Source organism: Enhydra lutris, unplaced genomic scaffold (assembly GCF_002288905.1).
Source record: "Enhydra lutris kenyoni isolate GAN:26980312 unplaced genomic scaffold, ASM228890v2 scaffoldscaffold19, whole genome shotgun sequence".
NCBI classification, from domain to species: Eukaryota; Metazoa; Chordata; class Mammalia; order Carnivora; family Mustelidae; genus Enhydra; species Enhydra lutris.
In genome coordinates, this window is record NW_019154103.1 from 34,751,345 (window position 1) to 34,777,767 (window position 26,423).

Consider the following 26,423-nt stretch of genomic DNA (forward strand, 5'->3'; position numbering starts at 1 on the left):
ATGTGTATTATATTGTTCTTGGTGCTAAATACACTTTCTTTTCTCTGATATTCAGGATAATTCTTTCTCTACATTTGTGACTATTCAATTACCATTCAATTACTTTCCTAAATTATGTGATTGTTACTTCTTCGTAATTAAAAATATTCAACATAGTGAAAACTGGTGAAGGTAACCATTGAATATAAAGCAGCATTAGTTAAAAATAACTCTTGACGGTAAGACCAAGCATTACCTGGCCCATCTACACTACCTATTGGATTCTAAACACTTAGGCCCACTGCTGGTCGCTGAACCATGTACCCAGTCTTTTCCCCTGAGCATGGCTGTTTGCACCAACAGTGGATACTCGACCAAAGAGAGAATCATCATCAACTAGCTAGTGACCAAAGACTTTCCTTGCTTAAAAAAAATTTTTTTTTAAAAAGACAGAGCCAATCAACTTGAAATAAAAGTCACAAAGGAAATTTCTTGTTGGTGATTGAGTGCTGGAACTGAAATATCCTGTACCATTAGGCTGAGTTAACTTGAAATAACAGAAAACCACATTTAGACCCACCTTAGTTTTTTAATTTCAAAAATAGCACTTTCTTAAAACAGCTATGGGGAGGGAGGAATAGGCTGCCTACCAAAAAAAAAAAAAAAAATAGGTTGGTATCAGATTTCTCTGCAATACTAAATGCCAAAAAAGAAAAAAAAAATAACAACAATGGAACAATGTGTGCAGTATTTGGAGGGGAATGGAAATATTACCTCAGAATTTTGAAACCAGCTAAACTAACATTTAATTTATCTGAAATAGTTGTATGATGCAGGATTCTTACAGCTGTTAACAAGACCTCTTAAAGATAAGATAATCAATCATTTAAAGAATATTAGGTAGCTCTCGGGATCTGTATGAGGGCTAGAAAAATCATTCTTGGAAGCCAAACAGCAGAAAGGATACCCAACCATCTGCGAGACTGCTTCAATAACGATTTTCCCCTTGTTTCCCCGAAAGGCCAGAACCATCTGACACCATCCTCGGCATAAAGTAAGATTACTTGCAGCACTTGCTTCCTTCGCTGTTCACGTCTGGATTGAAGTCTTGCTTGAGTGGACATGATTGGCAGAGGCTGTCACATGCCTATAGAGTCTGGGAAAGTTCAAATTTTGGTCTCCCCATTGAGGAAGCTGGATTCCTAAAACATGAACTCTCCAAATCCATGAGGGGCATTTTGGAAGCTCTGGGCAACCAGAAACCATGATATGTTTTACCATAGTATTCCTGCTGCCCAAACAATTAAAATACATGGAAAAGTATTAAGGAAACAAAATTGAGCAATAAAACATCTAAAAGTGAATAAATGTTAATAATTGTGGTTAATCTGGTAATCTTAGTATGAATGTCTACATAACTCAAAACTGAAAAGATGAAATGTTTAATAATTTTCATAATCTTAAATTCCAGATTATTCTAACCCAAATTGGGAAATGAGTTACAAGGGGAGAGAAGATGTAAAAGCATGCTAAATTTCTAGTTTTATGGAAACAGTATCAATAGATATTATTTTACTTTTAACTTAGACAAATACAAATTCAATTTTTTAGTTTAATGGTAACCCCAATGTTAAAAAATAAAATTTTCCACCTAAATTACTAACCAGAGAGAACAATTCAGAATACTTGATCAAGATATCAAAGAAAGGGAGAGATGGAGAATTGGCCACAAAGAAGCATAAAATGACTGTGTAAGACCACAGCAATAAATGGATTAAACATATATAATAAACTAATGACTCTCAGGTTGGAGTCAAGTAAAAAAAAAAGTCCTCCAACTTAATGCCATTAATAAAAGACACTAAGGGGCACCTGGGTGGCTCAGTGGGTTAAAGCCTCTGCCTTCAGCTCAGGTCATGATCTCAGGGTCCTGGGATCGAGCCTCGCATCGGGCTCTCTGCTCAGCAGGAAGCCTGCTTCCTCCTCTCTCTCTCTCTCTGTCTGCCTCTCTGTCTACTTGTGATTTCTGTCTGTCAAATAAATAAATAAAATCTTTAAAAAAAAATAAAAGACACTAAAATGATCAAGAATGGGTAAAATTAAAAGTACAACCACACTTACACAGGCAAATACAAAGAAAGCAGTTAAGGCAAATTTATGTCACACAGTATAATTCTGGATACAAGGCATCAAACATAATGATAAAAGGGATGTGTAGGTGGCTCAGTCGGTTAAGCTTCTGCCTTTGGCTCAGGTCATGATCCCAGAGTCCTGGGATTGAGCCCCACATTGGGCTCCTTGCTCAGCTGGTAGCCTGCTTCTCCCTCTGCCTGCTGCTCCCCCTGCTTGTGCTCTCTCCCTCTGAAAAATAAATAAATAAGTAAGTAAATAAATAAAATCTTTTAAAAAAAATAATGAAAAAGGATTAACATCATTTATGACTTTCTTTAAATTTCAAATGATTTAACATCAATGGATGAATCAAAGTTACAAAATATTAGCCAAAACCATAGAACAAGTAAGACTCAGTGTTTGACAGATGACTTGGTATTTATAGAACAAAAGGAACTGTTTTTATTTAAAATTACAACTTCCTTCCAGACAGGGTGCATTTTGTTAAAGGAAGGTTCTGAGAGGTCCTTTTCCTGAGCTGAGGACCTTGATGGTTTGGGGATCAGTAAAGCCAAGCCTGGAATTTAGGTGGGAGGAGGGTTAGAGAAAATTTAACAGATTTGCCTAAGAGGTAAGAATTTGGGATTCTCGAGGTACCCAGGCAATGGGGGGCTGAGGAGTAGAGATAGGGGAGCACAAAAAGAATGAGGAGGCAGCAAAATGAGAAGTCGGGGTCTTATGAAAGCCCTGGTGGTGCAGCAGCTAAAACGATTTTAGAAACTCACTATTTCAGCTGGAACCCTAAGTTCTTCGCAAATTCTCTGTTCCAATATTAACAAGTCCCACTTGTTATTAATTTTCAGAATCTTTTTTAACAATTGCAGTTGGCTTCACCATCACATTATCAATAATTATTTGAATTTAAATATCAATTAGATGTAAGTGTTCACCACTGTTTCCTCTATGTTACATGCCTTTCACTTTCTTCACTTTAATTATGTTAATATAATTTGGCTTGACTGGACTATGTCCTTAGTTATTGTTTTCTAGAAAAGCCAAATTGGGGATATACTTTCTAAATCCTAGCTTGTATAAAACTGTTTTGGGGGGGTGCCTGGGTGGCTCAGTCAGTTAAGGATCTGCCTTCAGCTCAGGTCATGATCTCAGCGTACTGGGATCTAGGCAGAGTTGGGCTCCCTGCTCAGCGAGGAGCCTGCTTGTCCTTCTACCTCTCTGCCTGCTCATGTACGCAAGCTCTCTCTCTCTCTCATAAATAAAATCTTTTGAAACTTTTGTTTTCTTTTACCATCACATAAAGGATAATCTGGGTCACAACTTTGGTCACAATTCTTTCTCCTCAGAAAACTCCTATTGTTTACTAAGAAGTTCAACTATCAGTCTAGTTTTGTTTCCATTATATATAACTTTAATTTCCTATCTTGGTGTCCGTAGGGTTTTGTTTTTATCCTTGAAATAAAGAAATTGTACTGGCACAAGTCCAGCTGTGTGTCTTTTTTCCACAACTCTGTCTTTTGATATTGAATCTTTTTTATCTTGAGTCTTCAATAAACGTTCTCAGTAAATGTTATCTCTGTTCTTACTCCTGCTCCTGAATCACTTCCTTTCTCTCACTTTGCAGGAGCAGAACCAAGCCATAATACTGTTAGAACACCAACTTCAGATCAACCATATCTACCAAAATGCCCCTCTCCACCAGAGACCAGTCAGAATCTTGGTGGTGCCTACATGAGGACTGTACTGTCAGTTTCTGTTGTCTAGACATTGCATTATGATCCTCTAGAAAAGGAAAGAGCATCTATCTTCCACTTTGGTATCAACATTTTCCCATAAGAGTGCCAAAGCAGTACTGCTTGCGTTCAAGTGCATTAGAGGATTTTTAATGAAATAGTTTCATTAAAACAGATTTTACTTATAGTCTACTCTCCCATCCCAAGATACAGATGCAAATCCAACAGAGACAGGATATGGCATGTAGACAAATCTTACTCACAAACGCCATGCTGTACTCTGTATTTTCCCCTGGACAGTGAAAGCTCTGTCATGAGGTCAAGTTGGTGTACTTAACTTTTAGTTTTCCTAAATTCTGTCTTCTGTAGAAATTGACTTTTTGGGGTGCGTGGTGGCTCAACTGATTAAGGGTCTGACTCTTGATTTTAGCTCAGGTCTTGATTTCAGGGTTGTGAGTTCAAGCCCTTCATTGGGCTCAGTGCTGGGCATGGAGAGAGACAGGAAGAAGAAAGAAAGAAAGGAAAGAGGGAAAGAGAGAGGAAGGAAGGAAGGAGAAAAGAAAGAGGAAAAAAGGGAGAAAGAGAAAGAAGAGAGAGAGGAAGAGAAGGGGAGAAAAAGGGAGAGAAAGAAAGGAAAGAAGAAAAAGAGAAATGGAGGGAGGAAGGACGGAAGCAGGGAAGGAAAAAAGAAAAAAAGAAAGGAAAAGAAAAATTGACTTCTGACATTACGGTAGATATTTTCAAAGATGGCATGGTATCTGCCATTCCACATGCTTTTTCCCCAATATGAGTCTGTTACTGAGCTGGCCCTGTGACTGCTTTGACCAACAAAATATAGAGGAAGTTTCAAGACCAGGAATTAAAAAGGCCTGGTAGCTTCTACTGTGTGGTCTGCAGGAACCAACCAACATGTAAGAAGTCCTGAAACTACCATGCTTTGAAGAAGTTGCTAAAGAAAAAGTTATTCCGACACTTGGTTGAATGGTAAGAGGGACTTTATTCAAGACTGTTGCAATACAGATATTGCAGCAGAGGAGAGGGATCAGCTCAACTCCAAATGTAGCAAAGACAGTTGGAGATTTATAACCAAAGAACAGAATGAAGGCATCAGGAAACAGAAAATTACTCAGGGTAAATTCTTGTTGAAGACAGCCAAGGACTTAACATATGAGAGATGGGGAATGAGGAATTTGATCAGGTATTTGATCAGGGTGATCAGATAACAAGGGTAAAGGGGACATTCACCACACTTACTGTGATGGTTAATTTTCTATGGAAAATTAATTGCGCTAAAGGATGTCCAGATAGCGTTAAAACATTTCAGGATGTGTCTGTGAATGTGTTTCTTTCTTTTTTTAAAAAAAAAAAAGATTTTATTTATTTATTTGACAGAGATCACAAGTAGGCAGAGAGGCAGGCAGAGAGAGAGAGAGAGAGAGGGAAGCAGGCTCCCTGCTGAGCAGAGAACCCAATGTGGGGCTTGATCCCAGGACCCTGAGATCATGACCTGAGCCAAAGGCAGCGGCTTAACCCACTGAGCCACCCAGGCGCCCCTGTGAATGTGTTTCTGAAAGAGATTAGCATTTAATCAGAAGACTGAGTAAAGAATATCTGCCTTCACCAATATGGTCAGGCATCATCTAATCTGTTCAGAGTTCAAATAGAACCAAAAGGTGAAGGAAGGGCAAATTTTTCTCTCTTTTCTTGTACTGGGACCTCCATCTCTCTTTTCTTGTACTGGGACCTCCATCTCCTAGCCTCCAATATCTGATCTCCTGGTTCTCAGATATATTAACTCTGGGACTTAAACCATCAGCTCTCCTGGTTCTCAGGCTTTTGGACTCTGATTTATACCATCAACTTCCCTGGTTTTCCAGTTTTCAGATAGCATATCGTGGTATATCACAGCCTCCATTATGGTGTGAGTCAGTTCCTATAATAATCTCATAGATCTATATAAATCTTTTAGTTCTGCCTCTCTGGAGAACCCTAACAAATATACTTAATGTAGCAGGATTCTTGTTAAAACAGGGCTAGCAGGAAGAAGATAGAACAGGGGCTACCGCATACATTAAACCTCAGACTACGTTGTTCACGTCCCACTGTTTCCATATGTATATGTAAAATGCTGATTTTCTGAAAAGAAGTATTTGAGTTTTTATGATGAAGCTAAAGTATAAAAGCAAAATCCTAAAGCAGGCAAACTAGGTATTCTAAAGCTTGGTTTCATTTCATCCCTGTTCTGTTTTATTGGTCACTGCATGAAGCTCTTTTTACAGGAATCATGTATACTTTAAGGAAGAAGTAAGACTTAGTATTTACATCAGCACCAAACTAATCCCCTACTGCGGAACTGCAAGGATGACTGAGAGGCAGAGATTGAAGTGATGGAGAAAAGTCAGGGGTTTCCAGACGGACCAGCTGGGTATCTACCTTCATCCATCATTAGCCTGAATTGGCAAATTACCTAACTTCAATAAGACTCAAGCTTTCTGTGGGGGGTAAGAGCGGTGGAGAGATTTTTTTTTTTTTTTTTTTTCCATTTGTAATAGAAAACACTTGGGGCGCCTGGGTGGCTCAGTGTGTTAAAGCCTCTGCCTAAGGCTCAGGTCATGATCCCAGAGTTCTGGGATCAAGCCCCGCATCAGGTTCTCTGCTCAGCAGGGAGCCTGCTTCCCCACCCCCTCCTCTCTGCCTACTTGTGATCTCTGTCAAATAAATAAATAAAAATCTTAAAAAAGAAAACACTTATCTTATCTTGCCCGGTTTTATGAAAAGTGCTTTTGCTGGTGTGGAATAAGCAGCCGCTACTAAAAGAGGACTGAAGGTGTGTTCTGTTGAAGAAAGGAAATGCTGAAATAGTGCTTTGCAATTAACCTAAGGTATGCAAAAAATAATGAATTGTAGAGTAGAAGGTGTTCTTCTGAAGTTTAAAAAGGTGTATGGCCACATTTCTAACGTTTATACACCTCACTGAAACAGTGAGGTTGTTTTGCTTGTTTCACCACTATAAAAATCCGTATTTGCCAAGTTGAAAGCAATCTGTGGGGCCCAGGCGCGGATAAAGATTAAACATAAAATACATGTCCTTGCCTGCTCGGATCTGTGTAGACAGATGACTCAGTGGTACAGAGCCTTCACCTAAGGTGAGGGTAGCTAACACCATTCAATCTCAGTGTGACCCTGGAAGTGAAGGATCGTAAAAACGTTACTTCGGCGACAGCAAAAGCTCTTAAAACCCCGTTCTGACAAGATTTAAGAAGCAACTGGACGCTTTCGCGGATTCTCTCGCGAGAGGAGAGATTCTAAGGCCACGTCAGAAACTAGAGACGCTGGCGCCCAGCGACAGATGCCGGAACAATGATCGGTGAAAGCCAGGGACGCGAAGGCTGGTCGGTGGGCGGGACTTCCGCCGGAATCCGGCGTGGTCCGGAAACTCTCAGAACCGAGTTCCGGCCCGTCTTTCCCCTGGAGGCCCTCGGTGGGCGCTCTGTGGGCCTGGGTGAAGATGGCCTGTGCAGCCGCACGGTCCCCGGCCGACCAAGACAGGTGGGTCTTGAGAAAGGGTGCTGCACCGCCCTCCCCATCCCTGAGAAAGGCTGGTGGGTGGGGCTTGTCTCCGGCCCCAGGCTGCGGGCCTCTTCCCAGGTGTTGGTTCTTCCGGGACGCCAGCGGCGCCTGGCTCTTCGTAGTATCCCCGAAATTCCGACCCTGGTAGTTCAGTGTCTGCCTGCGCCGGAGACGAAGGACTTTGGGTGCTACGTGGACAGAACATTAAGTAACAGACTCACAGAGTGAGAAATGTGTTCTTTTCATTGTTACGTTCAGAAAGGCACGTTTGGGTTTTTCAAAGTCTTCTAATACCTCTGCTGGTGTGGTTTCTGTTTGAGAGCAGGCCCCAGCCTCAGGAAGTTTTTTTAAAATATTTTTATTTTATTTATTTGACAGAGATCACAAGTCTGCAGAGAGGCAGGCAGAGAGAGAGAGAGAAGGGAAGCAGGCTCCCTGCTGAGCAGAGAGCCCGATGCGGGGCTCGATCCCAGGACTGTGGGATCATGACCTGAGCCTTAGGCAGAGGCTTGAACCCACTGAGCCACCCAGGCGCCCCCGCCCCCCCCCACCCCGCCTCAGGAAGTTTTGATAGCCGGCTGTATGTTAACTGACCGGTGAAGGCATTGTTTTGGTTTGGTTTTAAACCTTCTCTAACAACTGATTTTTTTTTTCCAGCTAAGGTAGTAAACTAACATTAGCTTTTTAAGTAACGTAAGTAAAAGGGAGGCAATTTCAAGAAAAAAAATACTAAGCAAGTAATAGGCATGCTGGCAATCTTGATGATGAAAGAATGAATGAAATTTTGGAAATCCTGCTCTAGTGATACTAGCTGTGCTTCCTTCTGTGGCAGGTTCATTTGTATCTATCCTGCTTATTTAAATAACAAGAAGACCATCGCGGAGGGGAGGCGAATCCCCATAAGTAAGGTAAATGGGCTGGCACCTCTGTCCTTGAGGGGTGGGGGGAGGTTGTACTGTTACGGCTTCAAGGGCTTCTTTTACTATACCCTATTGTTTGGGGCCTGAGGTGAACAGCTTCCAGGAATTGGGGTGCTTTTCTTAACAGTGGTGAAACCAGAAAGGCACTAATACCTGGCTGGGGGAGTTATTTTAAATGGTTCTTCATGAGCTTATGCTTTAAAGAAGTTGGGTGGCGGTAGGGTTTGCATGTTGTTGTTTTTTAAGCCAAGGTTATGATACTCTTGCCCTTAATTTGTCAGGGAGAGAGTAAGCACAAGCAGGGGGAGTGTCAGAGGCAGAGGGAGAAGCAGGCTCCCCACTGAGCAGAGAGCCCAATGCAGGACTGCATCCCAGGACCCTGGGATCAAGACCAGAGCTGAAGGCAGAGGCTTTAACCCACTGAGCCACCTAGGTGCTTCTACTCTTGCCCTTAATAAAGGAAATCAAACTATGGCATTATATGATGTCCAGAATGCAGTTGAGTTATTAAACAAGACTTGAAGAAAAAAAAATTTTTTTTTTAAGATTTATTTATTTGAGAGTAAGAGGGGAGTTGGGATGGGGGGAGGGGGAAAGAGAGAATCCCAAGCACTCCCGGAATTGAGCAGCTGGATCCACCACCAAGAGTCTGACGCTTGGGCACCTGAGTGGCAGTTAAGCATCTGCCTTTGGCTCAGGTCATGATCCCAGGGTCCTGGGATCCAGTCCCACATCGGGCTCCCTGCCTCGCAGTCAGTCTGCTTCTCCCTCTGCCCCCCCCCCACCCCCCAGTGAGTAAATAAATAAAATCTTAAAAAAAAAGAAAGAGTCTAACATGTAAGACACTGAACCACCCAGGTGCCCCAGGTGTTACGGAGAATTTAGATGTGTGGAGTTTTTTAGTTTTATGTCCGTTATCTTTTTCGGGGGGGGGGTAAAGTTTAAAATTAATACTTCTAAAAAGGGTGTTAGAGTTTTAAAAAAAATGATTTCTCCCTTGTGCTGTTTGAATGGGAAACTTCAAGTTCTCAGTTGGCCTGGTGGCATGTTTGGAAAGTGCCTTAATCCCAAGTGAAGGGTCTTTGTAGCTTTTTTTTTTTTTTTTTTTAAAGATTTTATTTATTTGTTTATTTGACGGAGAGAGACAGTGAGAGGGGGAATACAAGTTAGGGAGAGGAAGAAGCAGGCTTCCCGTTGAGCAGGGAGCCTGATGCGGGGCTCGATCCCAGGACCATGGGATCATGACCTGAGCTGAAGGCAGACGCTTAACAACTGAGCCATCCAGGTGCCTCTCTTTATAACTTTTTATTTTGAAAATTGATGTCATATTCTGTTTTTTTTTTTTTAAAGAGTTATTTATATTTTGTAATCTAACAACAGATTCAGGATAACTTGGTCTGAAGCAATGCATTATTTTTGTGTTATTTAATGTCTCCCATTTTGCTGTTTAAATATGTCTAAAGGAAAGTCTGCTCTGCTGTCCCAGGTAAAAGAGACTACCAAAGCACTGATTCAGGAAAATGCCTGCCATCAAGTCACTGTGACAGAGGCCTCTGGTAGCAGCTCTCACACAATTTGGAGAATAATTGAATTGTTTTTAACTTTATTTGTGTACAACATACACACAAAAATATACATAAGTCTTAAGTGTCTATCTTGATTCACTTTTACAAACAGAATATACATGGGTAACCCAGCACCCGAATTAAAAAAAGAAGGTGTGGGCACCTGCGTGGCTCAGTGGGTTAAACCTCTGCCTTCGGCTCTGTCATGATCTCAGGGTCTTGGGATCGAGTCCCGCATCGGGCTCTCTGCTCAGCAGGGAGCCTGCTTCCTCCTCTCTCTCTGCCTGCCTCTCTGCCTACTTGTGATCAGTTTGTCAAATAAATAAATAAAATCTTAAAAAAAAGAAGGTGTGATCAGCACCCAGGAAGATTCCTTTGTCTCCTCACAGTCACTTCCCCCACCGCATATACTCATATACAAGGATAACCATATCCTGACTTCTGACGCAATATATTACTTTTGCTTGTTCTTAAGCTTTATTTAAAAGGCGTTATACACTATGTACTTTTGTATCTGTCTTTTTTTCACTGAACTTTAAGCTTAAATTTATTCACATTTTTTAGTGTAGTTTGTTAATTCTCATTGCTCTGTAGCAGGGTTTCTCAACAGCAGCACCATTGACATTTTGAGCCAGATGATTTTGAGCCAGGTAATTCTGTAATCAGGGCTGGTCTGTGCTTTTTAGTTGTTTAGCAGCATCTTTGGCCTCTACCCACGAGATGCCAGTGCCTTACCTGAATCCTCTGACAATTAGAAATGTCTCCTAGCATTGCTAAATGTCAGGGGGCAGAATTGCCTTGCTGAAAACCACTGCTGTGTAGTTTTGAATTGTATAAATAAATCACAGGCCATCGTACCATTGATGGATAATTGGTTTCTAGTTTAAGGCTATTTTACATGCTACTGCTGTCAACGTTCTTGAGTTTGTCTTCTAGGAAACATTTTTGCATTGTTCTTGGGTATGTACTTAGAAGTGGAATTGCAGAGCCAGGAAGAATGCATATGTTTAGCTTTAGTAGATACTACCAAACAATTTTGTAATTTTTGATCTGTAATAGTTGTTTAACCAGTATTCATTGAGCACCTACTATGTTCCAAGCATCATTCCAGATACTTGGGAATTTATGGATAAACAGAACAGTCCCTGCCTTTGTGAAGTGTATGTTCTGTTGGAAGGGAGATGGACACACAGGTATAAATTAGTGTTATTCCTGTACTTTTAAAAATTACAGTGGAAACAACCATACCTAGTGAAAAAGAAAATCTAAGGTTTTGATAACTGTTGTGATCCTCATATTTGAAATGATTCACACAACGGTGTAGCAGTATCTGCTTAAGGTAAGCTGTTTAGTGTTTTTGTTTTTAACTGTTCAGGCTGTTGAAAATCCTACAGCTACTGAGATTCAAGATGTGTGCTCAGCAGTTGGACTTAATGTATTCCTTGAGGTAAGAGGTGGTTCTTTCTTCACTATTTTTCCTACTCAATCTCATTGATGTGACAACTTTTTAAAGCCTGTTTTATATGTTGGGTTTTTTTTTATGTTAGAAAAATAAAATGTACTCTAGAGAGTGGAATCGTGATGTTCAGTACAGGGGCAGAGTCCGGGTCCAGCTGAAACAGGAAGACGGCAGCCTCTGTCTTGTACAGTTCCCATCACGTAAGCTTTTTTTTTTTTTTTTAAATGAACAAATAAAGTTTGGCAACAGGTCGTTCCTCTACAAAAAAAGTTCTAAAACTGACCCCTTTGAAAGGTAAAATTCATAATTTGCATGTTGCAGATGAATTTAAGAAAGGCTACTGCTGAGGAAGGGAAGAAAACAGTGGTTCTCACTTCTTTTAAGTTAAGGACCTCTAGGAATGTGGTGAAACCTAATCATTTATTTAAAAATTTTGTTTTGTGAACTTTTTATAAACCTCTGGAAATCCGTCATTATTCCCAGGTTAAGAGTGTAGAATTATTGAGTGGTCAGATGTTAATTGGCATTTCAGACCCTAGAGGCCTGTGAGGTCTGTTAATAGTTTCTATCATTAATTTAAAAGCCATACTGAGTGAAAACTGCAAAAGGAATGCATAGTGTGATACCACTTTGGTACATTTAAATACAAAATGTTACTATTTATTGGTGTATATGTAATATTGTTTATTGACATTTATGTATGTAAACTTTTTTTAATGGACTAGAGGAAAACCCCAGTCTTAAAATAGTAGGTAACCTAATGATGAACAGGGCATGGGAAGTAGGGACACAGGATTGGTGCTCACAGAAGACCAGCATTATCTCTAGTGTTTTATTTCTTAAAAAAACAACAGTAACCAATTATCAGTATTCCAAAATAATTCATTCTGGCTCTGGGGAAGTTGAATTTTTTTGTACATGATTCTTTTCTGAATTCTTTATTTCTAAAAACTATAATTTTTTAAATCGAGCTGTTATTTTTTTTTCTTGTCACAATAACCCCAAGCTGACAACTAAATGGTATTTATTTATTTGTTTGCCAGAAAGAGAGAGAGAGAGCACAAGCAGAGGGAATGGCAGGCAGAGGGAGAAGCAGGCTCCCTAAAGGAGCCCAGTGTGGAACTCTGTCGCACTACCCTAGGATCATGACCCAAGCCGGAGGCAGATGCTTAACCAACTGAGCCACCCAGGTGTCCCTAGATTGGTTTCTCTATGCTAAAACCTTTCCAGGTTGGTAGATAATTCTAGAAACAAGATTTTTACTTGGATTACAGGTAGTATATTACAGTGTATTTATTCTTCTCTTTGACATCTTCTTTTACTATCTGTTAAAAGTCAAAAGACAGGGAAGCGTGGGTGGCTTAGTGGCTAAGCATCTTCCTTCCGCCCAGGTCTTGATCCCAGGATCCTGTGATCGAGCCCTGTCTTGGGCTTCCTGTTTTGGGGGGGGGAGTCTTATTTCTCTCTCTCTCTCCCCGTGTCCTCTACCTGTGTTGGCTCTTGCTCTCTCACTCTCTCTCTCAACTAAGTAAATAAAATCTCAAAAAAAGTCAAAAGACAAAAAAAAAAAAAAAAAAAAAATCAAGAGACAAGAAACTTTTGACTTGACCAGTAAATAAAATGTAAGTAAAAATTACAGTTGAAAAATGTTGCTCCCAGGTACCAAAAAGAAAAAAGAAAGGGAAAAACTGAGGGGCTCCATGCATTGGAAGTAGCTACTAGATCTGGAGGGAGGTAATTGGTGTACAGATCAGGGTACCTGTACACATGAAATCATCTGGGCATATGAGTAACATCTTTCATACCCTGATAACATTAGGTTTTTGTTACAAGACTGTGTGGCCCTCTGTTTCTTTAGCTTAAGGTACAGTGATATCCTGACTCTCTTTCCAGATTGTTGTATTTCGACTTACTCCCCTTTGATCTTCAAGTCAGTTACTAGAACCAGGACCAAAATAGGTGTTTCAAATAAATATTTCAGTATCGTTCTTAGTACATTTTCTCCAGGAAGGCTCCCACTTGAGCAAGTCATGTCTTTATAGTCATTTATTTTTTTTAATCTTTGTCATTTTCCTGATGTGATCTCAAGTTAATGAGCTTGTATGTCTTATTCCTTAGATTATACACTAAGCCTAACTTCTTGTTCCTAGGTAAGTCAGTAATGTTGTATGTAGCAGAAATGATACCTAAACTAAAAACAAGGACACAAAAAACAGGAGGTGGTGACCAAAGTCTTCAGCAAGGAGAGGGAAGTAAAAAAGGGAAAGGAAAGAAGAAGAAGTGACCAGATTTGAGAGTCAAGTCTGTGGTGCTACTGTGAGAGATAGTGAATGAAGGCTTCTAACTTATCTTAGAGAAATGGAAGCTTTTTATTTGCATCATTTAACCGAACTGTGGACATCTCTGCCTCCCAGCTTCAGCATCAGAGTTGACAATGAAATAAATTTACATCAGAAGTTTGCATCTAGCTCTTATGCAGTTTAAAAGAAAATTTTTTTGCTTTTCAACACACAGTTTTTGTGGAAGAAAGAAGCATATTTTTAAATGGACAGTGGACTCTGCCGTAAGTTACATGAAATCCTGTATCTGCCCTGTGTGGAAACATGTTTCAGATAAATGAGTTTAAATAAAGATTTGAAATACACATTTTCTTCAGCTTTTAAGTTAATGAAATAAAATTTGAAACTGACTATTTTAGCTTTTGCTCTTTTGCTTATGAACTAAATGCTAGTAGAGGAGATAATTGAAATCAATAAAATGGGTAGTGGAGGCTTAGTGTGAGCTTAAAACTAGAAGAAAATGGTTAAATCCTCTTGGACATCTATAGATGATATTATTTCAGTTACTGTAACTGAATGTTCAATTACTAGTTTTTTGATGTATGGAAAGTCTTGGACTTTAAGCTTTAGATTCGCTTATTTTGTTGGCTTAAGAACATCATTTTAATTGGAGTTTTAAAATTACCCGTGCTTTAACACCTTGAGATGTACTTTTTTTCAAGAAACTAAACTGGATTGAAGATTCTGACTTTATTTCAAAGCACTGTTCTGAAAGTGGCAATTCTGTGTCAGATCTAAGGGAACCCCTGTCCAGCCATTTGTTTTTGCCCTTGAGCATCATTTGGGGAGCCGCCTTCTCCGACTCCATGTGCTTCTGGAAGGGCTTCTAATTACAGGACTGCCTCTTTACCACAGGGTATGACCCAAGCCAGGCCAGTGGTTTATTTCTCAGGAATTCTAATCTGGAACAGAAACACAGATATACAGATGATGGGAGCTAAGATACATAATGGGCTACAAATCTGAGTTATCCGATCCTGGTTTTTTGCGGCTGGGTTTGGCTCTTCTATGACTTCTATCAGCTGTGCTTTTATATCCTTCTAGTAAATCCCATTTTCTTTAAGTTTTTATTGCTTGAAAGAAGAAATTCCACTTCATTACAAAATAAGTGAACCCAGCATTTCAGAGTGTTAGGTGTACTTAGACACCCAAGCTGTATGAAGATGATTCATGGGTGTACAGGAAGAGGTATTAGAATCTTTACTTTTTTCTCCAATAATTTCTGTTGTTAACATGTCTTATAGTGAATGTTAACAGTATAGCAGTTTATATATTTGACTTGTAAGTAAATATTGGGGCAGTATATACAAAACAAAATTTAGAGCAAAATTTAAAACAAAAATTAACCTTCTGGGAAATTGTATCACTTAGGAATGTGTGTAACAAAACAATGAGGAACTTAAGCAGGAATTTTCTTTTTTTGAAGTAACATCAAATCCAAAATTTATTATAGGTGTAAGTTCAGCTGCTCAGTGACACCCTCTTTTATCTTTCCATTCCACTATCCATGGTTTCTAACACCCCTTGGATTGTTGTCTCAAGCTTACAAAAGGGCTGATAGACTATCAAATGTCACATCAGAGTTTAAGGTAGAATGAAGAGATAGCTGTGCCAGCCACTTCTGTCCACCCTTAAAAACAAAGCTAAAGATTTCTCAAAATTCTTCCCAGCCAACTTTCATTTAAGTCTCCTTGCTGAACACTGTGGCACATGTCCATGTTCAGCTGTATGACAGGCTAGGAAAGTGACTATATAGCTCTCTCAGTAATCAAAATAGCCAAAGAAGAAAGTTGACACTGGATATTGGGGCAGTCAGATTAAATAATTTGCCACAGAAAGATGACCAGAGTCTAAAATTACTTTGGTTATGGAGCAATAAAGATTGTTGGAAATCTTACTGTAACACTGTACTGCTGTTTCTCCACATTGCTGCAATCAATGCATAATTGAACCTTTCTTTGCCAATCAAGTAGAAAACAGAATTTTTCTAGTGAGCAAGACAGATCACTTATTGATATGTTGAAAATGCCCTTTGTATTTATCTCATTGATTTCTGTTCACATCCTTTGCCCCTTTCTAAGGATTTTATTACCATCAGTGTTACACATAATTTAAAGAGCCAGCTAGTTTTAATAGTTTGAGTTTTAGGCATTAACTTTCATCTGTAGAAGAGGATGATTTAGTTTTCCTTCTTCACCCCCAAAGTATGCTTCCCATCCTCACTTCTACCAATATATTTCTTGATTTTAATCACTATTCATAGTTTACGTTACTATCCTATATTTCATTCATAGCTGAATCATGTAGTACTTTGCTACTCAAAAGTGTGGTCCGGGGTCTAGCAGCACTGCTCTTCCCTGGGAACTTGTGAAAAATGCAGAAACTGACCCAGCCCAGAATGTTAAAGATCCCCAAGGTATTCTTCTGCACATGAAAGTGAGAAACACTGGAGTATGCTGTTGTTACTTTTGTTTTCTGGATTTGTGTGTTCTTAATATTTTTTCTTTTATTTGCTTAGGTTTTTGAATATTCATCATTAACTCAACCAGAAATTACCAGTTGTCAAAATGTCCTTTCAAAAAGTTTGTTCGGGGCAAGCATCTACTCTTAATCTCAGCTCAGGTCATGATCTCAGGGTTGTGGGATTGAGCCCCGATTTGGGCTGTGTGCTCAGCATGGAGTCTGCCTGAGATTCTCACTCTCCCTCTGCCCTTCCCTCTTGTGCCCTCCCTCTCTCTAAAATAAATCTTTAAAAGAAAAAGTTTGTTCAGGGGTGCCTGGGTGGCTCAGTCCGTTGGGCACCTGACTCTTGATCTCAGCGCAGGTCTTGAGTTCAAGCCCTGTGTTGGGCTCCACGCTGGGTGTGGAGTAAAGTAAATAAATATGTATGTTAAGTACATAAGTTCCTATCAGGTAGTTTAATTTCATCTTTCCAAAGAAGTCTCTTCGGGAGCCTTTTACCTTCTCCACTTACTACCCTTTAGGCCTAGTGCACAGCTTCACTTTGGCATCTCTTCATCATCCAGAGTGACTTGCCTCACTTTTTTGCTGTTTTGTATATCCTTATTATCGTATCCTATGCATTCTTTCTTGGGTTACTTCTTTGTTGGTAGCCCATCTTCAGGATCTTCCTGGGGAAAATGCCACTTCTGTGGGAGGATGGGAGGTAAATGTTCTTACACCATGTATGAAAGCGTCATCATTCTACCCTCACATATTCAAACCCTCACACAATTTGGCTGAGTATAGAATTAGAATTGAAAATTGTTTTATTTCAGAAGTTCAAGTATATTGTTTCATGGTCTCCTGGCTAATGTTATAGCTGTAGGGAAGTCCACACCATTGTAGTTCATGATTTTTTTTTAATTTGAGAGAGAGAGCATGAGTGGGGAGGAAGGACAGAGGGAGAAGGAGAAGCAGACTCCCTACTGAGCAGGGAGCCTGACAGTGGGGCTCTATCCAGGACCCCAGGTATCATGACCTGAGTCAAAGGCAGACGCTTAACTGACTGAGCCACCCAAGTGTCCCAGTTCATGATCTTTTGTCACCTACATTTTTCTTGTTGAAACACAGAATTCTAAAATATCACAATAGTGTGCTTTGTGTGAGAACTTTTTTGTCTATTGTGCTGGGTACCTAATGGGCCCTTTCAATTTGGAAACTTGTGTTCAAATCTGGGAATTTTCTTGAAAATTTCATCGATGGTTTTTCTACCCTTTCTGATCCTGGAACTCCTTATTCTGGATATTGGACATGCCGGACAAGTTCTCAAGTTTTCTTATCTTTTTTCCCCCTTATTTCCATTTCTTTGCCTTTATGTTCTATTTCCTAGAATTCCTTAGCACTGTCTTCCAACCCTTTTGTTGAACTTTTCATTTTTCTTGTATTTTCAACTCACACTCTCTTGTCATCTGAGTATTTCCTTTTTCTAGCGTTTTTAAAAAGATTTTTATTTTTGCATTTGAGAGAGAGACAGCACGAGGTTGGGGTGAGGGGAGCCAAGGTGGAGGGTGACACAGAGACTCTCTCAAGCCCACTCCACACACTGAGCACAGAGCCAACATGGGGCTCAATCCCACAACCCTGAGATCATGACTTGAGCTGAAACCAAGAGTCAGACTCTCAACCGACTGAGCTACCCAGGCCTGCATTCTGTTCTTAATTCATTAAGTGTCATTCTTACTTCTCAGGGGGTATGGTTTATATGTTTTTGCTTCCAATTTCCTTTTTTGTTTTTATTTTGATCCCTTGTATGTTCAGCGGATTTCTTAGATTGACAGCTTTTGAAGAGTAAAAAACCCATTAAGTTGATTGGAAGTTCTAGGCACATAGGAAGGGCTTGTAGACTGTTTCACTAAAAAGGGATATCTGGCTCAAATATCCTTTTAGGGGAAATTTCCAACATCAATAATGTTTTAGGCTGATCTGTTCCCTAGAGGGAGTCCAATAAGCTTCCAGGAGGATAAAGGTCTGGGAGCCCAGTGGGAGAAGGTGGAGTGAGAGAAATGGGTCTCAGCATTGAGTCACTCAATCCTGTTTTGTTGCTTGTTTTTAAAGATTTTATTTATTTGAGAGAGACAGAGATAGCTAGAGAGTGCATGAGCAGAGAAGAGAGGGAGAAGAGGCTCTCCGCTGAGCAAGGAGCCCATTGGGGAACTAAATCCCAGGACCCTGGAATTACGACCTGAGCCGAAGGCAGCCACTTAACTGAGCCACCCAGGCGCCCCTCAATCCTTTTAATAAAACTTCCGTCCCTCAATTCTGCCTGTGTCCTCCCCACTCCAAAGATCCTCTTACTATATCTGGAGGACAGACTGCCAGTCTTTCACTTGGAAGAGGATAAGGTATTCCTTTACCATTTCTTTCTTTTTTTTTTTTTTTTTAAGTTTCTTCCCAACAGTAAGATTGCTCTTTGCAGTTATTTTGGTATTGGGGGTGACTTTATAATCAAATCTCTATACCAAGGAGATGAGGTATGGTAGACAGAATAATGTGCACCCTCCTCCCCCACAAAAAACCGTTATGAGTATTACCTTACATGGCAAAAGGCCTTGCAGGTGTGATTAAGTATCTTCAGCTGGAGAAAGTGGCCTGTATTATCCAGGTGGACCCAACGTCATCAAAAGGAGCCTTCTAAAAGGGAAGCGGAAGTAGGAATGCTAAGGGGCCACAGGCCAATGAATGCAAGCAGCTTCCAGCTGAAAGAAGTAAGGATTCTCCCCTACAGCCTCCAGGAGAAATGCAGCCCTGCAGACCCGTTTGAATGTCTGATCTCCAGAACTGTAAGCTACTAAAATTTATACTGTTTTGGGCATCAAGTTTGTGGCGATGTGTTGCAGCAGCATTAGGAAGCACACACGTGGTGAACCAATGAGCTAAGACAAACTCTCTCCAAACGTTGGGATTCTTATGCCGCTAGTAGTTTCTAGGTGTTCTCAACCCCAGCTACATATTAGAATCACCCTAGAGTTTTAAAAGCATACTGGTGGCCTGTTGGGGCGCCTGGGTGGCTCAGTCGGTTAAACGTCTGTCTGCCTTCCGCTCAGGTCATGATCCCCGGGTTCTGGGATCGAGCCCCACATCTGGCTCCCTGCTCGGTGGGAAGCCTGCTTCTCCCTCTCTTGCTCCCCCTGCTTGTGTTCTCTCTCTAGCTGTCACCCCCTATCAAATAAATAAATAAAATCTTTAAAAAAAAAAAAGAAAAGCATACTGGTGGCCTGTAGATTAATGTCAGAATTTCTGGTAGTGGAGGCAGATAACCAGCATTTTTGGCAAGCTTCTCAGGTAATGGTAATATGCAGCCAGATCTAAAATCCAATGTATACTAAGTGTAAGGATAGCATTTACCTAACCTGATGGTTTTACCTCAAAGTGTGGTTCCTGGACCATCAGCATCACCTAGGAATTTACTGGAAATGCAATTTTTTCAGTCCCACCCCAGACTTACTGAATCAGACACTCTGGATTCAGATGGGACTAGCAGTCTATTTTAACAGTCCCCTCCCCCCACAGAGAAAATCCAATAAACACTGAAGTCTGAAAATCAGCAATCTAACCAAAGAACCTCCTTATTGCTCTTAATCCTCTATGACACTTGTGTTATACAGGGATTTTACAAGCTAATATTGTAGTAAAGAGCCAGAAAACGTTTAATTAAGGTCATTCTCAAATATATTTACTTTCCTACTACACTACATAGAACTTAGTATCTGATGGCTAAGGATGTGAACTCTTACTCCAGACACTGTGATTCTAGGTAAACAGACACATAAAAGCAGATGTAGAAGATACAGCTGACCAAAACACACCCTCCAGAAGCAGGTATTTTTAATAAAATACTCACATTCTCCTTCCTTGGTCTCTTAAGTACAGAGTAATTTGGATGTACATACAAATACACTTAGAAGCAACCAACTTCTCTGAGACTATGTGTAACACGATATGTGGTAGAAAGCAGTTTAGGTTTCCTTTAAACCTAATTACTGCTAGAAACTTTGCATGATTGGTATGTTCTCCTTCTGGAGTCCTTCCTCTGACAGGTCATGGCCGCCAGGGTAAAACCTCAGGCCAGGTGAGGAATGCGGTTATAAACAGCCATGTTTCAGGTTCATTTATCTGGATTTACTTCAGACTTCGCTTAAATGATCCTAGATTTGTTTAAAGCCCCAGAAAATAAAATGAAACAACAGTTTAATGAGATAACGGAATTTTATTTACATCCATTTCCATTTAATATATCACATCTTCAGGATAGGTGGCAACCTATTTGAAAGCTATGCTCATTGCCTTCAGGCTGTGGGTAGAAGCTTCTCCCAGAGCAGCAGTAACTATTGGTCTGAAAGCTTTCAAGTAGGGGAAGAATTGTGGAGATTCTCAGACTTTACTTTCCCCAAAACACCATCTACCAATAAATGCTTATCTTCTAGCTATACACAGACTCAATCAGTTTTCCAAACACTCTAGCCATGGCAATGTGTTCTTTGGGAAATCTAAACTGGGACAGGATTGCTCAACTCATTCATTAACTTCTCCTGTCATTAATATGTACACCCTGACTGCCAAAAATAGTAACTTAAGTTTCTTACAGAATACACTACAGGGAAAAGCCAGAAAGACAAAGAAAAATTGCATTCACAATATATTTTCTTACTGTAGTAGTTTTTATGCTGGTATCAGCCTGTAAGAAGTTATGAGCAAGAGTAACGTTTGTATTTCCCCAACTTGCATGATAAATGTTTTGTATACTGAAAGTTACATATTCTGTATGATAGAAGTTGCTGATTTTCATTCTTCTGCCACCAAGAGAAGTGTAATTTCCTAAGGGAAAGGGATTTGAATACTCCTGGAGGTTTTTGGCTTTTTTTAAATCTAAGGCTTGATTTTTCTCCCAATAACCATTAGTTTCTTGTTTTTCTAAAAGTTTTTCTTTTCTTAAAGGTAAGTTTAATAAAATGCCTTATGATTACCATGGTTTTGCAAGGAAGAATAAATGCTCTAATCTATATTATCATATTTAGGTGATAGTGTCCCTAATTTTTGATGTCTTTGATATATTTTACATCAAGAGATTTCATTACGGTCTTACCTGTTATCCAAAAGAGAACTAATCCTCTCTTTTTGCCTTAAAGGGTATTTTACAGGCTGGATATTTAAACTTGTTCATGTTGTTACACTCAGTTTTATTTTAGTCAGTGTACTCTAATTCAGAAGGATCCTAGCAATATTGTTGGTGTGAAGCTCGGGTTTTCTCATCCAGACAAGTCGTCCAGGTTCCTATAAGCTGGCTGATCAAGCTGGAAATCTTAGTTTTAACTTTTTGTTCTATACTTAAACTACATAGTTATCTGCAGTTTATCAAAACGAAGTGTAAAGATGAAAGCATTCAAATGGACCACAAATGATTCGGACTTGTAAACTGGGGAGGCCTCTAGCGCTGGACCTTAAAGGCCAGAGAAAGAAGGTGAAGGCAGTCTGACTTCACTGCTAACTGGACAACAGGCTCTATCATCCTTCATTTTCCCAGAATTGCTCTCAGAGCCTGGTGTCATTAGCACGTAACTGCTCATGATACAAAGAACATACATGTAATCAAAGGTGGGCAAGTCTAGGGATTCTTTAAACTGGTTTTAAAAAAGACTAGGTAAAAAAACAAGACAAAACCAACACGTTACTCAGCTCTGAAGGAGAAACCAGGGATGGTTTCCATTATAGCGTCTTAAAAACAGACAAATCTAAAGCCCATAAACAAATTTTTTGAAAGGCCACAAGACACTATTACTAGTTCTACAGGGAGTTGGGAGCTGTGTATTCTGGTGTATGGGTACCTTTCCCCCATTTATCACTAAAGTGACTGCTAAACACAGCTCTTCTGATATTCAGCTGCTGCAGTGTTCGAACAACCCGGCCAGCCCCCAGTCAATTTCACTGATCACTTAACTATTCATTGGAAATATCGGTCATTTGCCTTAATTTTCTGAAGACTTACTTATCAGATCACACCAGCACACCGGAGCCTTTAGCTTGTGGCAGGTGCTCCCCATGAGCATTATACCTGTCACAATCAGACAGTACCGTTTCCCTACATATATGTATGCACAAATACATTAAAAACATTTAATACAAAATTGTACATTACATGAAGTAGAACCTTAAAGATTATCCTAAAATGGAAGTACAGAGAAAATGCATGCAGAGAGGGCCTGTTGAAGCACAAAGCCAATGGAATATATAATTTCAAGTCTGTATTTCCTGCAGAATGGTAACCTATCTTTTTCTACCCAGAGGCAAAATATATTTTCCAAAAATGTGGACACTGCCCATTGCATTAAATTTAAGTGCTCCCTATCTATGTAGACAAAAGCAAAAAAAAAAAAAAAACAACACATTCCTTTTTTTAATATATCAAAAATGTTTCCAAGGCAACATTATTAAAATGATTATACCACAGTCCCTAATGTAACACCAAGCGCTAACAGGAAGATACAGCGAGGGCAGAAACGTTTCATCCAGTCAGTGGTTTAGGTGCTCTTCTTTTCTTCACCTAGTAAATTCACCGCTGCCTTCTTGGCTGAGGAGGAAAGAAAATTGTGTCAAGGCAACTTGCAGTACAGGCTCTGTGCCAACTGTAGTGACTAGTTGGCCACTTGTGTGACTCCTACACAGACAACAGCACACTGAGGTTTGCGGCCGGGCTAGGAGTTTCCAGGAGATGGACGCGAGACCTCTTCAGAGCACAGACCCTGAGTACTCCAGCAAAGTTCTTCAGGGTCCTCTGGCCCAGCCCCCTCATGGTAGCAGTGTCATCTAAGCCATCTGCCCCCCTTGCAGGAGCACAAGAAGCAAAGATTCCTGATGCGTCAGGCCTTCCCCTGTACAACCACAAAATTCTCATTGGCGTCTGGATGCTCACCTGTATACTGGACTATGTCCCACTTGGACGACAACTAGGTCGTCTATCCCATGGTGACAAAAAAATCAGAGAAAGTCCTCCCTCCCACAACCCAGAAATTAGAGAATATTTATACACATTTATATTCTCTTCACTGTGCCACCATTTCCCCCTATGATGGGAAGAGTTTGCTGTAAGTGTTTGAGTTGGTGGCAAGATGCCACATTCATCAAGAAAATATTCTTATATCTGTGGGAGACTAAACTCTCTTCCTAATTACCATGTGACTTGGAACAAGCTAAGAATTAGTGTTGTGTGTGTGATGGGAGCGGGGGGTTCTGGAAGCCTCCAGAGCCTCCTGGGAGGATCTACAAATCTGCCTTTGACGGCGCCTGGAGTTCAGCGATGCCAGTCGCGCCCTGTTCACCAGCAGCCTGAGGGCTGTTCTCACTTCCTTAATTAAAGTCGCTGAACAGAGTTAACAAGAAATTGCAGCCTTTCTCTTAAGTAGCCCATTGTAAAAATTTACTAACTTGAGAATCCAGAAGTTGTGAGAAAAGTCTGGAATGTGTCAGCATGTTAAGTCCATCCTAATTTATTTTCATTCTTACACTCCTGTTTAGGAATGGATCCTATCAAAGTAAAATTGGATTTTAGAGTATTGAGTTCTAAGAGGACCAAGGGACTAAGAAATATGAGTTGAACTAGACAGAAGTGATGTCACAGGAGGCTGCCAGTTAGGCTGAGGGGAGGAATAGAAAGGAAATCTCTTAAAAAGAAACTGGCAATCCCCACATGGGACGACATGAAGGCTACAGGTCAAAAAACACTTAAAATTGTAGGAAAATGAATGCAAGTAGACTGGAGCGGTGGGCCCAGGAAGTCTGGCAGAGAGCGAGGCGTGTGAGGGGGAAGAGCAAGAACATATACGTGCTGCTGGAAAGCTGTCCTGGGGAACTCACTTGCCCTGGAGTCAAGCCAATTCTCAACCTCCACTTTCTAATTACTATAGAGCTCTCAAAACAAAACAGTAATTCTATGTCTCTTGCCACTTTTCTCCAACTTCTAAAACCCTTCCTGTGCCCTCTGGAATTTAAGACCCAATGAAGCATCAGCAAAACCTCCTCTATCTCCATCCAACTGTCCGAATGTTTCTTTTGCGTTCTTGCTTTTACAGAAATCTGGCTGTCCCCTGAGACACTGCTTTTCTCAAGTGAGGGCTGGTTTGTTGTTTTGTTTTGAGTGCAATTTAATGAACATATAGTGTATTGTTAGTTTCAGAGGGAGAATTTAGAGATTCCTCAGTTGCCTACAACACCTGGTGCTCATTCCATCACGTGCCCTCCTTAATGCCCATCACCCAGTTACCCCACCCGCGGTGGTGACTGGTTTTTTTCTTCCTTCCTTGACCCTACTACAAGTGGTTCTGGAGGGTTGGGTAGGCAGTCTCGGTTCTTCACCGCCATGTCCAGAATCTCATGTCATCAGATTGTATCTCCCACCAGGCTTTCTCTTCCCAATCCCCTCTGACTCTTGGGCTATGCTGCCTCATTTCTTTAAGATTTTAGCTCTAAAATTAGTATCACTTTCATATTCTTCCAATACCGTGGCCTCCCAGCTACCCCCTCCAATAACCTTTCATTCCATCCTACGGACCCCAGCCTCTCTACCTACCCCGGCACTCACTCCATGATCCTCATCACTTCCGGTGACCGCAGTCCCTCTGCAGTCTCAGTGTCAAGCATGCCACTGGCCCCCACCACCTCCGCCCTTCGAGGCTCACACCCTCTGCTATCCGGATCCAGAGTTCTCCCCACCACCTGCTTTTATAACCCATTGGTCTTACCCCCTCTTCTCCACTGTTCCGCACTCCCTTTGTGTCCTCCCGTCCCTCCTCGGCCAGTTTAAGTGCAACTGTCAGACACTAACCACTCCCTGGTCCCACTCGCACTTCACAGTTCCTGACGCGGCCCTCCACTGAGTTCTGCAGCCAAATGTGGCTGAAGGAACACCTCGGCAAGCCAGCCTCACTGTAAATTCCTGAACACAAAACTCCAGTGAGCCGCTAATCCTCCTGGCAGCCCCGTGACACTGCCCTGGTCTGCCCACTCTCCCACGGCCTGGGCCGTCCCACTCATGCTCATGCGGTCCTTGTCGCCGGCAGCTGTCACACTCTTGTGGCAGAGGGGAGCAGCTGCAAGACAGAGCTAAGGACCCACAGAAACGAACTGTTGTTACCTGACCCCGTCCGAGGCAATGATTTCATATCGTCTCTTCCTGTCCCTTCCTCTCTCCGCTGAACTTTCCTGCTCCTTTCCTGAGAAAGGTGGAGCAGTCAGGGGGTGACTTCTGTAAGCTCCACCATCACATAAACTCCCCTGCCAGCATCTCTACTCCAGTTAGAAACCGATGTGCCCCTGGGAACGCCAAGTGCCTCGGCCACTCTGGAGAGCAGGAAGGAGGTTTCTCAAAAAGTTAGCAATAGAGCGAGCCAGCAAGTGCACTAGTAGGTGTTTACCCAAAGGATACAAAAACACAGATTTGAAGGGGCATGTGCACCCCAATGTTTACAGCAGCACTGTCAAGGATAGCCAAAGTATGGAGAGAGCTCAAATGTCCATCAAGAGATGAATAAACAAAGAAGATGGGTGTGTGTGTGTCTATATATATCTAAGTGAAATAAATCAGAGAAAGACAAGCACCATATGATCTCACTCACATGGAATTGAAGAAGGAAAACAGATGAACATATGGGAAGGGGGAAAAGAAAAAAAGGAGGGAGGGAAACAAACCATAAAAGACTCTTAACGACAGAGAACAAACAAAGGGTTCCGGGAAGGGGGGGGGGGGGGGGGGTAGGTGGGCGATGGTTATTCAGGAGGGCGCTTGTGATGAGCCCTGGGTATTGTATGTAAGTGAGGAATTCTACCCCAGAAACCAACACTGCACTGTATGTTAACTATGCAAAATTTGAATAAAATAAATCATAAACTGTTGTGCCCCTGTAACCAATCCTGTTTGGAACCTAGATCCTAGTTCCTCTGGGCTAACTAAGGTCGGAGCTCCAATAGTTTTCCCCTCACTTGTATCAGTTTTTTTGCTCTCTAATGGATCATTCCCACTAATCTTCAAACATATGTTGTTCCTGCTACTTTAAGAAGAAAAATACACCCTCAGGACCCTAGTTCCTCCTCCCACCTGGCAGTCCCATGCTTCTCCTTTTTCAGGAAATTTCCCAAAAGACTCGCCTATCTTTTTTTTTTTTTTTTTAAAAGATTTATTTATTTATTTATTTGACAGAGAGAGATCACAAGTAGATGGAGAGGCAGGCAGAGAGAGAGAG

The 26,423-nt window shown here is 41.0% G+C and overlaps 2 protein-coding genes across 4 annotated transcripts in view; one reads left to right on the forward strand and one right to left on the reverse strand.

The window, feature by feature from the left end:
* The first annotated feature begins 7,276 nt into the window (after positions 1-7,276).
* LOC111148279 (signal recognition particle 19) lies at positions 7,277-14,042 on the forward strand. Of its 3 annotated transcripts, none has more exons than XM_022504754.1 (5): positions 7,277-7,388; positions 8,242-8,317; positions 11,270-11,341; positions 11,442-11,553; positions 13,504-14,042. In XM_022504754.1, the coding sequence occupies exons 1-5, from the start codon at positions 7,348-7,350 to the stop codon at positions 13,635-13,637; spliced, it is 435 nt and encodes a 144-aa protein (XP_022360462.1). In that variant the 5' UTR covers positions 7,277-7,347; the 3' UTR covers positions 13,638-14,042. The 3 variants fall into 3 exon arrangements, with proteins under 3 accessions (XP_022360462.1, XP_022360465.1, XP_022360464.1); XM_022504757.1 differs by lacking the exon at positions 13,504-14,042 and adding an exon at positions 13,472-13,503 and having other exon boundaries at positions 7,291-7,388; XM_022504756.1 differs by lacking the exon at positions 11,270-11,341 and having other exon boundaries at positions 7,291-7,388.
* A 6,342-nt stretch (positions 14,043-20,384) lies between these two features.
* Positions 20,385-26,423, reverse strand: part of LOC111148377 (receptor accessory protein 5) — a 31,542-nt gene continuing 25,503 nt past the window's right edge. The window contains exon 5 of the mRNA XM_022504881.1: positions 20,385-22,759. Within this exon, the coding sequence (XP_022360589.1) occupies positions 22,710-22,759 (50 nt within the window). The 3' untranslated portion in view covers positions 20,385-22,709. The remainder of the gene's footprint in view (positions 22,760-26,423) is intronic.

Coding starts and splice junctions, on each gene's coding strand:
- LOC111148279 (XM_022504754.1), top strand. CDS start 7,348: ATGGCCTGTGCAGCCGCACGGTCCCCGGCCGACCAAGACAG. Junction 7,389..8,241: donor TCCCCGGCCGACCAAGACAG/GTGGGTCTTGAG, acceptor CTTCTGTGGCAG/GTTCATTTGTATCTATCCTG. Junction 11,342..11,441: donor GACTTAATGTATTCCTTGAG/GTAAGAGGTGGT, acceptor TTTTTATGTTAG/AAAAATAAAATGTACTCTAG.